The sequence below is a fragment of the Pristiophorus japonicus genome, chromosome 2, assembly GCF_044704955.1.
Source record: "Pristiophorus japonicus isolate sPriJap1 chromosome 2, sPriJap1.hap1, whole genome shotgun sequence".
Classification (NCBI taxonomy): Eukaryota; Metazoa; Chordata; class Chondrichthyes; family Pristiophoridae; genus Pristiophorus; species Pristiophorus japonicus.
In genome coordinates, this window is record NC_091978.1 from 83,441,640 (window position 1) to 83,455,238 (window position 13,599).

General features: G+C 41.4%; 1 protein-coding gene across 1 annotated transcript in view; it reads left to right on the forward strand.

Moving 5' to 3' along the window:
* celf4 (CUGBP, Elav-like family member 4) overlaps positions 1–13,599 on the forward strand; it is a 1,192,896-nt gene that overhangs the window by 865,726 nt on the left and 313,571 nt on the right. Inside the window, exon 5 of the mRNA XM_070862469.1 lies at positions 2,441–2,520. Coding sequence (XP_070718570.1) covers positions 2,441–2,520 — 80 coding nt within the window. The remainder of the gene's footprint in view (positions 1–2,440; positions 2,521–13,599) is intronic.

Sequence of the window (13,599 nt, forward strand, 5' to 3'; positions counted from 1 at the left end):
GAACTGATCCAGAGTCTATAGAATGTTGGAAAATGATCACCAATGCATCCAGTATTTCTAGTACCACTTCCTTAATTACTCTGGGATGCAGACTATTCGGCTCTGGGATTCATCGGCTTCAATCCCATCAATTTCCCGAACACAATTTGCTGACTAATAAGTCAGAGCGGTGGGAGGCATTCAAGGAGGAGATAGTGAAGGTTCAGAGCAAATATGTTCCCTTAAAGAAAAAGGGTGAGACTAAAAAATCTGGAACCCCTGGATGTCAAGGGGCATGTAGAGTACGTTAAAGAAAAACAGTGAAGCTTATGACAGGTCTCAATACTGCAGAAACGCTAGCGGACAATAGAAAGTGCAGGGGTGAAATTAAAAAGAAAATTAGGAAAGCAACAAGAGGACATGAAAATATATTGGCAAGTAAAATCAAGACAAACCCAGAGATGTTTTAAGAGAAAGAGGACAACTGAAGAAAGAGTCTGGCCTATTCGGGACCATAAAGGTAAACTGTGTGTGGAGGTGGAAGACGTGGGTATGGTTCTCAATGAATACTTTGCGTCTGTTTTCACAAAAGAGAGGGACGATGCAGACATTGCAATCAAGGAAGAGGAGTGTGAAATATTAGATGAAATAAACATAGTGAGCGAGGACAAGGGGTTTAGCATCTTTGAAAGTGGATAAATCCCCAAGCCCGGATGAAATGTATCCCAGGCTGTTAAAGGAAGTAAGAGAGGAAATAGCAGAAGCTCTGACCATCATTTTCCAATCCTCTCTGGCTACAGGTTTGGTGCTGGAGGACTGCTAATGTTGTACCCTTGTTTAAAAAGGGAGAAAGGGACAGACCAAGTAATTAAAGTCAGTCAGCTTAACCTTGTTGATGGAAAGATTGTTGGAAAAAATTTCGAGGGACAGGATAACTCTTCATTTCGAAAGACACGGATTAGTCAAGGACAGTCAGCATGGATTTGTTAAGGGAAGGTCGTGTCTCACTAACTTGATTGAATTTTTTGAGGAGGTAACAAGGAGGGTCGATGAGGGTCGTGCGTTTGATGTAGTGTATATGGATTTCAGCAAAGCTTTTGATAAGGTCCTGAATGGCAGACTGGTCACGAAAGTAAAAGCCCATGGGATCCAAGGCAAAGTGGCAAGTTGGATCCAAAATTGGCTCAGAGGCAGGAAGCTAAGGGTAATGGTCGATGGGTATTTTTGTGATTTCAAGGCTTTTTCCAATGGGGTTCTGCAGGGATCAGTGCTGGGTCCCTTACTTTTTGTTGTATATATCAATGATTTGGATTTGAATGTAGGGAATATAATTAAGAAGTTTGGAGATGATACAAAAATTGGCTGTGTGGTTGATCATGAAGAAGAAAGCTGTAACCTTCAGGAAGATATCAATGAACTGGTCAGCTGGGCAGAACAGTGGCAAATGCAATTCAATCTGGAGAAGTATGAGGTAATGCATTTGGGGAGGGCTAACAAGGCAAGGGAATACACAATAAATAGCATGACACTGCAAAGTGTAGAGGACTAGAGTGACCTTGGAGTACATGTCCATAGATCCCTGAAGGCAGCAGGACACGTAGATCAAGTGGTTAAGAACAGATATGGGATACTTGCTTATATTAGTTGAGGTATATAAGAGCAGAGAGTTTATGCTTGAACTGTATCAAACACTAGTTAGGCCACAGCTAGAGTACTGTGTACAGTTCTGGTCACCATATTACAGGAAGGATGTGATTGCACTAGAGAGGGTACAGAGGAGATTTACAAGGATGTTGCCTGGACTGGAGAATTTTAGCCATCAGGAAAGATTGGATCGGCTGGGACTGTTTTCTTTGGAACAGAGGAGGCTGAGTGGAGACCTAATTGAGGTGTATAATATTATGAGGGGCCGAGATAGAATGGATAGGAAGGATCTATTCCTCTTAGCAGAGGGGTCAATAACCAGGGGGCATAGATTTAAAGTAAGTGGTAGGAAGTTTAGAGGGGATTTGGGGAGAATATTTTTCACCCAGAGGGTGGTGGGGGTCTGGGACTCACTGCCTGAAAGAGTGATAGAGGCAGAAACCCTCGCAGCATTTAAAAAGTGGCTATAAACTTGAAGTGCCGTAACCTACGGACCAAGAGCTGGAAAGTGGGATTAGGCTGGCTAGCTCTTTGTCAGCTAGCATGGTCATGATGGGCCGACTGGCGGCCTCCTCTGCTATAAATTTCCATGATTCTAATGTATACCCATAGCGACTGACTCAATAACACAATGGTCGATCAATTTACTAACTTCTGCTTCTTATATTTTTTATTACGGGTTATGGATAACTGAAAAACTCTGATAATCTATCATAATTTCAAACGGTGATGCTTATGTTGAGTTAAGGGACTCCACTATATCCCATGTAGCTACAGTCTTCTCAGTTCAATAGCCTGTCCTTTTTTTCCCCCACAGGATGTGCATTTGTGAAATTTTCCGCACATGCAGAGGCCCAGGCAGCCATCAACGCCTTACACGGTAGCCAGACGATGCCAGTAAGTACAAGCAGAGGGATTCATTTGTTTTAAATTCTTACATTATTTGACAAGTCCCAAAGCAATTTAAAAGTAACATAAAAAATAGAGTCTACAGTACTGCTAATGACGTGTCATCAAGCACATGTGGATTTTCACATTTGTTCATTCAAAATTATACATGAAATTGCATTTCCATCAGCACTGCATTCTAAAGAGAATATTGTAACCTCCTTTTTTATTGGCCTTGTCTGTCTGGAGCAAGAGTTCAAACTGCTATGTGATAATTCCAACATGCTTGAATCACCATACCTTCTTTTCATCTATGCCCTGGGTGAGCTTAGGGGCATCTCCAGTGGGATGGACTTGACATTTCTATTTAGAAAGTACATATGGGATTACGCCTGGAATCCATCCATGTTCAGTGGTCAAACCACTATAACTTCTTCTCTCTGATAATAATGGGTTCTTGGGACTGTTAAGTAGACAGTAGAGATGGGGACAAGTAATGAAGGCTTAACCAGTCATTATAAATTGGATTAATTATAGTCACATAATTCAGTTACAAAGGATTGTGGTACCTGGAGCAGAGTGAATAAGTTTACAAAATAGGTTTTTAAATTCTATTCATGCTGAAATATTCTATTTTGAGTAAGTAAATGGTTTTTATACTGGGAAATGTTGTCAGAAGCTTTCTGTACAAGCCTCAAATGTCTTCACTCCTGTCATCATGCACAGTGCATGTGTTTTCAACTGCTTTGATTTGTCCTTGGTAATCTTCAGGTGAGCTTTTCTTGCTTTTTTTGGCCTGTCCTCAGGCAATGAGAAGGCAGTTCAGGAGTGGGTCTGTTACTCTTTAAAAGTTGCTCATATTTCACATCTATGGTGACGGGTGTGGGCGTCAGAATGTGTTCTGATTGTACGACAACATGTATTAGTCTACCAATGCCCACAAAATTAGGTGGAAAGTTTGCCAAATGAATATATTAGAGAAACTGAAATCACAAGTAATAAAAGAGCTTGAGAAGAATTTAAAGGAACAAGATAATAACAGAACAAATAGAAACTGGCCAGTGAGATTGATTGTTATAAATTAGGGGAATGTCAAGATCATCTACCAATTATAAATCATTACGTTATTCCCAACTAATCAGAACATGATATAATTATGCATACAGAAGACTGCTAGACACATACCAATTATTTGGTGAAATTTACCAGTGATTCTTTGAAAGTTTGAACATAACAGCCCATGACTGTCAACTCTTGACTCTGTCAGAAGGTGGTGTGTTTAGACCCCACACCAGGAACTGAGTGTAGAATTTAGACTGGAACATCAGTATGATTTCTTTGCATTGGCAGCAATGCCACCCTTCAGATTAAATATTAAATCTAATCAGGTGGATGTTAAAGCTGTTATAGAAAGATAGTAGGATTGGTATTCTGGTGAGATAAGATAAAATGGACCACAGTGCATTATTCATATGAATGTTTCTAATTTATTGAAATTGAAGATGATGTTTTAAAATTCATTACATTTGAAGGAAGGTGGGATAGAAGGTAAACAGAAATAGGAACATTGGACCAAATAAGGATAGGAGTTAATCCAGCCACGGCAACAATTTGTAACCATATAAATTAAGTTCTTGTTTTAAACAGGCACAGAAATTATGTCTGAAACATTCACATTTTTGGACAGTAAGGGAATCAAGGGATATTGGAATAGTGCGGGAAAGTGGAGTTGAGGAAGGGGATCAGCCATGATCTTATTGAATAGCAGAACAGGCTTGAGGAGCCGTATGACCTACACCTGCTCTTATTTCTTATGTTCTTATGTTTTTAAACTGTCAAAGCCTTCACAGAGGATGGTTAGACTAGGTGGTCTACATAGAGAAAAATACTGTTGCCGACTTGATGGGATAAATGACCTGTTTCTGTGCTGTAATGGTCTATGATTCTTATCTTCCCTTGAGAGACCCGGAGAGGGAGAATGAATTCCAGTGCAATAATCAGGAACTTTTGAATCACATAATTAAAATGGATAGATCAGGGACAACCTAAACAGAGAAGTGAAAACACAAGAAACTTTATACAGAGAAGTGACTGCTTCTTAATATATCTAAAGACAAAGCATAGGGCAGCTGGTTTACAAGATTTAGTATTTAACAGTGCACCAGAAATGACTGTACACATGGAACTAAATAAATACTTGGCTTCTCGTTGTCATTTCATTAAAGGGTAAAGACCAAAAATGACGAAACAGATGAGCACGACTGGTGCCAGGATTAAAGCTCTGGGGAAGATGAAGTGCAAGGTCAAATGAGATAATAGAACAATAGAGATAAATGGAATTTTTGAAGGGATGTGTAAAGGAAGAATATTGCACCGGAAAGGCTTCAGAAAGCAGAAACAAATGATTTTGAGACTTGAGACTATGGGATACATTTTAGGACCTAGAGCTTCGCACAACAGGAGCACATACCAGGAATTTGATGCCAAGGTTAGCAGCTCAACAGCTTCTACAATTTGCTGTTTTGGTTGTTCGTGGTCTTTCCACTTTGCGTCTAGGTTATTAAAATGAATGGACAGATATTTTGTGGGCCCAGAAGAACTACATTGACCACCTTGTCCAAGTTCCCAGGGTGCACTCCCACCTTGTAAAGTTTTGCACCAGGAGCACTACATTGTAAAATCTACTCCTTATAAGTTATGTGGTTCACAGAACTGACCTTATTTTCATTGGAGAACTTGGGTTCAGAGGAAACATGATCCAGTTTTTTTTTAAGCTGAGACATGAATAATGTAGATGCAAACTAGTTATTTAAATTAAACTATGTTCTGAATCCATAAAAGCTTTTAAAAGAGAAATTAATTAAAAAAATAATAAAAGAAGAAACAATGGAAGGGAAAAGGTAAGGGAAAGGGACTATGTGGATACTTCAGTCAGAGATGGGCTCAATCGTCTACTTCTATGCTATACCATTCTGATTCTACAAAGAGTCCATTTAAAAAATATTCAGCTCCCTCCATTCTGTTACAACAATATGATTTAAATCAGAAAAATATTACCTCCCATCCAAGCCATCCTAATGGTATCACTGGTTGAAGCAGCCAATTGGAGCAACTTGATTTTTCTGGAGTATCTTAAAAATCCCCATTCTGCACATTTAATTTGCGCCAGTGTAAGTGAGTTAGTTAGGATTTTTTTTAGTTTAGTTTTTTTTTCAAAGGGGGCGTCACCAGCCACCTATGCCTGTTTTGGCCATTTAAGCCAGTTTGGACAGCTAATAGTTGCTCCAAACTAACTTAGGCCAGCGTATGTGGTCACTTGTGGCCCGCACAGAAAACTCTTGTGAAGAATTAAGAAATCAGCGCAGGTCAGTACATTCTAAAACACCAAGCACTAAACAAAGCGCAAAAATAAGCATTCAATAACAAATAAAAAATACCAGGAAGCTGAGAGGACCTGCACCTAGCAGCAAGACTTACAAAGCACTGAACAAAACACAAAAAGTAACAAGCAACTAATTAAAAAATAGAAGGAACCCTGCACCTAAAGCACCAAGACCAAAATAATAAGCAATCAATCAATCAATAACAAATAAAAAATAGAAGTCCGACCAAGACATGGCCCAGGAAGGCAGCGGGCTGCCAATGAGGGAGACCATTCAGCCAGGAATAGGGGCAGTGCACTTCAGACCCTCCCACACAGCCTGCAGCACACTCTCACAGATTCTGGGGGTGAGGAGCTACTGCGCATGCGCGCACACTCTAGCGTGCATGTGCAGAGGTTCCGGCACTGTTTTCAGCGCCGGAACCTGGCTCCACCCCCGAATCCAGTGGCCACACTACGCCACCATCGAAGAGAGGCTGGGGAGTGGCCAAACTCGGCCCGAAGATGATTTTTGGAGCACTTCGAGGCAGACAAAAGTGGCACATCTCTGGTGAGTGCGCCAGAAATCTGTACTGGGCAAATTCTGCCACTAGAAAACTACCCCGACAGATTTCATTTTGGACCCGTACAGTCAGGCCCCTAGAGCAGAAAGAAGGCGTGGTTGGTTGGGATAGGGGGGAGGTATCGGAAGGTCTGGATCAGGGTGGAGTTGGCGGAAAGCCAGGATTGGTGGGCCGGAGGGGGAATCTGGGGCTAGAGAAGGGATTGTAGGCTGAGGATTGGAGGCCGGAGCGGGGGTTGGAGTCCTGGAATCAGAAGCCGCAGGGGTGCAGGGTCAGGGACCAGTGATCGGAGGCCGGATGGTGGATCAGAGGCCTCGAGGTGAATGAGGGACAGGGGGGTGGAGATTGGTGGCTTTGTGGGGGAGATCGGAAGCCTTGGCAGGGAGGCCATGGGAGATCAGAAGAGTCGGGGTGGGTGTTCGATCTTGGGGTGGCGGGGGGGTGGTTGGTGAGGCGAGGATACTGCATCCAGTACATAAGTAGAAAGGCGCTTACCTCCTGTATCCAGCAGTCCCCGCCTTCCTTTAGCTGCCAGGTTCCCCAAGGCTCAGGAAACCCAGCCGCCCATTCAAAATGAAGATTCAAAATGAGGCACGTAGCCTCATCATCATATTTAAAGTGCCAATATGTCTCCTGGGGGTGGGCAGGTTGGGGTATGGATCCAGATTTCTAACATTTGAACCTCCCACCTAACTCAAACCTGCCCGGGGTTTTATGGGGTTAAAATCCCCCCTCCCCCTCCCCCCAGTGTTCTTGCCCATTGCAGAATTTCATTCCTCTATGTTACCCTTGCTCCTTAAAGCTGTGATCTGCCATCGGACACTGACCTACATCTCAATCAACAAACAGGTACAAATTCAGATGCTCAGGTCAGTTTAAAATTGAATTACAAATGTCTTACTGATGTGTTGAAAAGTAAAGATCAAAAGCTTCTAAGCTGTTTTAAAATATTTTCGAAAAATACGATGAGATCACTGCAGTGGTTATTCTGTCGTTGGAGAGTATGTAATATTTCTATAACCCAAAAGTAGCAAATCAACATCACTGTACTCATTCCCACACTTCTGGTATAAACCACGGTGGACTCTGTGCGCCATGTCTGATTTTTCTTCTAATCTTTCTTGTTTCTTTCACTCTCCCACCCTCCCATTCAGGACTTTTTTTAGTTGTTCTCGGGCTATGGGTGATGCTGGCAAGGCCTCATTTATTACCCATCCCTAACTACCAGGCGAAGGGGCTGGCAGGACTGTTTGTACAGCTGAATGGCTTTCTAAGGTATTAAAGAGTCAACCGTGTAGGGTGAATGAGAATTGCGTGTAAGTCAGACTGGGTATGGGTTGCAGGTTCCTCTCCCCGAATGACATTAGTTTTTACAACAACCCAGTAGCTTTCAGTGTATTTTTTTCTGGTGCTAGCCCACAAATGACCAGATTTATTGAATTCATTTCTTCAACTACTATGCTCATTCATTGCTCTTTCTGAACCTGGCTACCTTCTTCACAATCTTCAAACACACCATGATGCATGTTTTCCTTTTCCGATATCCTCATTGCATTGAAATCAAGTATCATCACACTGTATCCTAAACTAACATTTTTTTCCCAAGGCCTCTGTTTCCTCCTACATTCAGTAGAGGTTATTTTTACTTTCACCACCTGGTATAGTGGATAATCTGGCCTTTATACAACTTGCCCGACTTTCATCCCATTTCATCCACTACGTTATCGCCCAAATGGAGAAAGTGGGAATGACCTATAGGTTTTTAAAGCCCAAATCTGGGTGATAACCTGTACAATGGAACTTGGCCATCCAACTCCCTAATCCATGATGGTTCCGTGCTCTGAAAAGAACACAAAACCTAAAATGCTGGTCATATTCTCTGGCATATTGCCATGCCATTACTATTCTAGAGCTTGAGTATCTGCCACCACAAACAAGAATGTCAACAAACTTTGAAGAGAAGCAAAGCCCACTCTTCAATCACTGGGATACCTCCTGAGGATAGAGGAAGAAAAGCCTCTGAAACATCAAAGTTGTGAGTTTAAAAAGTTGAAACTTTTGAAACCATTTCCCACATATCTTTGAACATTCTGATTGATTCACAGGGGTATTTAATGCAGGTGATCTAACAGTAACATTCTTTATGATCTCAATAATACAGGGTTGTTGGCGGTTTTAGAAGGAATGTTGTTTGTGAGTAATCTATTGAAATTTCTAATTACATTGTGTTTATTTCTTTTGACTTTAACTCTTAAAGTGACATATGCTGATTTATCCTTAACTCATTTCTTCCCTCCTCCATTTAATACAACAGCACATGTGGTACCTCGGGCAACACATACTTTGCATAAATAATAACATGCTCCTATTGTTCAGAGTTTACATTCGGAGTAAGAAGAAAAGCATTCAGAATATCAACATAACATTCTAATCAAAATAGGTTAACATCAACAAGATTGTTCGAACGTGTTGTACTGAGTTGCATGCCATTTTAGTATCCGATTTCCTCATGGAAGGCCACTGCTTTGTTTGATCTTAATGTCAATGAAACTCTTTAATTGTCACACGTACCACTCTCAGACAGATACCTGTAGCATGCAATACAGAAATGGCAGACCTGAGTTATAGGATTACATTGGATAAACAGCACATTCGGCCCAACCAGTCGATGCCAGCATTTATGCTCCACTGAAGCTTCCTCCCTTTTTTCCTCATCTAACTCTATCAGCATAACCCTTTATTCCCTTCTCCCTCATATGCTTACCTAACTGCCCCTAAAATGTATCTATACTATTTACTTCAACCAATCCCTGTGGTAGCAAGTTCCACATTCACACCACTCTCTGGGTTAAGATGTCTCTTCTGAATTCCCTATTTGATTTCTAGATTTCTTGATATCTTGTATTGATGGCCTCTAGTTATGCTCTTCTCCACAAGTGGAAACATTCTCTCCGTATCTACTCAATCAAAACCTTTCATAATTTTAATGACCACTATTAGGTCACCACTTAGCCTTCTCTTTTCAAGAGAAAAGAGACCCAGGGGCCGAAATTGGCAAGTTGTGAGGGTCGCTAATGGGGTGCAAAACTGTTTTCGTCTGGGATGGGGAAGGGCTTTAATGCCTCCGGCTAAATTGCGTGGGAGTTAGCGGAGGCGCGAATACAGTAGCGTCGCACCCCGCAAGTAGCACCCCGGGCCGCTGCACCCCCACGATGACATCATCGCCGTGCACAGTGACCTCTTTGTGCCCCATGGCGGAAATTGCTTAGCGCCCCATGAGGCTGCCGCAGACAATATTAAAGGGGAGGTGCGCTGTGCCGCCGACCGCTATTTCTTTTGTTTGGCCGACTCGCTGTTTGACCTGTTCTGATCTGCTGTCACATGCTCCAGGCTGCGATCGTGCAGCCCAGCATTCCGTTTGGGTGCCAGGCTGTGGCGATGGCACCACGCAACTCTGGTGGCCCAGTGGAGGCCTTGAAATGGTCGTGAAGAGTTCGGAATGGCCCTTCCCTTTAATGGAAGGGGAGAAGCGTTGAAACCCATAAGCGCTACACGTAGAAGCCGTGTAGCACTGCTGAACCTGCCCGTGTAGATCTTCAGACACCGCCCCCAACAGGAAGCGGAGTGTGCGACATTGCGCTCCACTTCCTGTGAGGGCTGTAACCCGAATTTCATGGCCAGGGCAGGACTTTGGCGCCAGGCGCAGGATGACCTGCCCTGACTTGGTTACTCTACATCCGCCCCCCTCAAAAACGGGGTGTAACCCAACTTTGGCCCTTCCTCCCAGCCTGTTCATCCTTTCCTGATAGGTATGCCCTCGTATTTCTGGTGTCATCCTTGTAAATCTTCTTTAATCCTTTTTATAATAAGGCAATCAGAATTGTATGCAGTACTCCAAGTGCAGTCTAACCACGGTTCGATACAAGTTGAGCATAACTTCAGTTTTATCCCTCTAGAAATAAACCCTAGTGCTTGATTTGCTTTTTTATGGCCTTGTTAACCTGTGTCGCTACTTTTAGTGATTTGTGTATTTGTACTCCGAGATCCCTTTGCTCCTCTACCCCACCCGGACTCGCATCCTCCAAGTAGTAAGTGACCTCCCTATTCTTCCTACCAAAATGTAACGCCTCACATTTATCTGCGTTGAAATACATTTGCCAATTATATGCCCATTCTGCAAGTTTATTAATGTATCCCTGTAATTTGTTGTCGTCCTCCTCAGTGTTGACTAACCCCCACCCCCACCCCAATTTGGTGTCATCCGCAAATTTAGAAATTGTGCTTTTGATTCCAAAATCTAAATCTTTAATATAAATTGTGAACAACAGTGGTCCCAGCACTGATCCTTGTGGAACACCACCTTCTGCCACTGTGAATAGCTATCTTTTACCCCTACTCTCTGCTTTCTGTCCTGAAGCCAGCTTGCTATCCATTCTACTGCTGTTGTGTTACCTTCTGACCAGCAACAATGGAACTGGGTGGGGGCATCCACACTCTCCTAAAAGTAAAAGTTACATTTCAGAAATTTCTGCTTGGGAGCTTTGTAAATTTGGCTTCAAATCCAGCCCTAGCTATAGTGTACCAGATGGAAATCTAACCAGTACGAGACTATCTCTTGGCTTTATTGTGGTCGAGAGAGATTGCGCTCTGACTCCAGAGTTGTGCTATTATTGTTGCATTGATGCATATTTCAAATTGCTTTGCATCAATGCCAAAAGTGAGAGAATAAACCATAAATAACCTATTAAAATAGGCTGAAGTGAATTGGTGACTTTAAGCTTGATCTGTCACAGTCAGCATGATTATAAATAGAATGTTGATGGGAACAATAATCAGGATCAATTTTTCTGTTGGCAACACAATGGTTGCAAAAGTGATTTATATAATCACAATTGGCATCAAGTGTGAGTGCGTCATTTTAGAATAAAATACCGAAATAATTTTGGAAATGAGCAATTAAATAGTTTAAAACATGGAGGAATTTGCAAGCATATACATGCAAATATTTACATGGACTCATAACTTTCTATAAATCAACAGTGCTTTGTAATGTGATAGCTCTATCAAGAGAATGACCTTCAGTTCGACTCTATAAATTCAACTCATCCTTTCAGCATGAACTACAGCCGTGGTTTAAAACAGGGTGAAAAGTGGCAGTGACGAGTCTCTTATCAGCTCACTGGGAGGGAAACTGTTAGATTCAAACCCCTGATACAAATTGTTGCAATGTCAACTCATACCCAATCCCAGGATATGATTGAATGCTCAGCAAAGCTCACACTGCCATTAAATCCTGAGAGTGAGGGCGCAGTGGTTTGTAAAACAAATCTGGCCTAATACTAAATGGCGATATCTTATACTATTTGTGCTGCAGGTAACACCAACCCCAAGAGCATTTTGTTGCACAGTTGAGGTAAGAATACATTTTAATCCATCAACTAATGCGGAGATTAATGTCACCAAATAAAACTACAGGGGATCAATGTAGGATTCCCATCGAACTGGTTTTGAATCAGCCAATGCTGTAAATGTTAAAATAAAAGTCAGACACCAAAAATCTGAATTTTAAAATAGAAACCCATTTTTTCCACTTCTGTGTTTTATATGAGGCACGAACCTAGAAATTGATGCCAAATTAAAGGGCATTCAATGTGGAGATGATAAAGGATGTCAGACGTAGACAGATTAAAAGAGTGAGCAGATAGGTGTCAGATGCAATTCTTTGCAGAGAAATGAGAAACATTTTGGAGAAGCGAACAGTGTAATGAAATATATCCTGAGTAGTAAAATTCTAGAAGAAGATTGAAAAGACATCTATTAGAGGTTTCAAAATTATGAAAAGTTTTTAAAGAGTAAACAGTGAAAGATTGGTAATAAGAATGCATAAACTCAGAATTAACATGAGAGGAATACACATTTATAAGATCATAGGCCCTCAATCCTGCTGATTCTGTTCCGTTCGGTCTTTTTGGTATCATCATCATCATAGACGGTCCCTCGAACGAGGATGATTTGCTTCCACATGAGTTCACAGATGTTTCAATGAAGGACCCGATATTCCAGTCCTGAACTCCAATTGAAGGGGTGGAAGATGCCTGTGCGTGGATTTTTTTAACGTGTGGTGACCGTTGCACACCAGCCACCACACGGACTTCACAGAGCTAGGCCTTTATCCAGTGACAAGGGTTAACCAGGACGACTGGAGACCTTGGTATAGTTTCAAATGTGATGGTAAGTCTGTTGTGCCTCACATTGACTAAGTACGTTGATGAAAGCAAATTGAACTGTGTGGGGGCAGGGGAGGGAAGTGAGAAATTGTGCAACATCACAGCCTTGTCACTTTGCTTCAGATCCAAGAGCAGAAAAGTTGACAAAAGAAAATATTTGCTTCTTGTTGCATTGCATTTTTTTCTTTAAAATTTCTTAATATTATTCTTATTTTTATAATAGAGGAACATGGGAACACAATTCATATCTACATGTTAATAAATGCTGCAGAGTTTGCCCAATTTTACTAAGGCACAAAGCGACATCACAATTAATTTGATACAAAAGCAAGGAACAATGCAATACATGTAGCATAAATGATAAACCTGCTGAAACACAGTATTCTTTTTGAAGGTAATTAAAATAGTTGTACAAGTGGAATTAAATTTCCATGAAATTCTCAGAAGATAATTTTTTGATAGCGAATGTAATTGGAACCCAACCTCACGTTAAACTTCACCAACAGAATCCTAAACAGTAAGGCACGTATCACCTGTTATTATCTGTTTGCATATGACAGCTCCTCGTGGTGGCATTAACACATATCTTTTGCTGTCGTGCAATACCTCACTTATGTTAGGTGTTATATTGTGAATCATAAGTGGCAAAATCACAGATGAATTATTAAAAAAAGATTTTTCCTGTCCTCCATCACTTCAAGGAGCGAAGTACTTACTGTAAAAAGTTCCTCCTTGTCGTTATTGATAGGTACTTCATCATAGAGATTTTGTGTCTAGTGTTACCGCCATTGTTGCTCAGAGTTTCTGCAGCCCCCATGATAATATCCAAAGCCTTTGTCCACTTAACATCATTGATAGAAATATACATATCCATACTCTGCAATCGCTAATGGATAGAAGGACTTGATAGATAGAC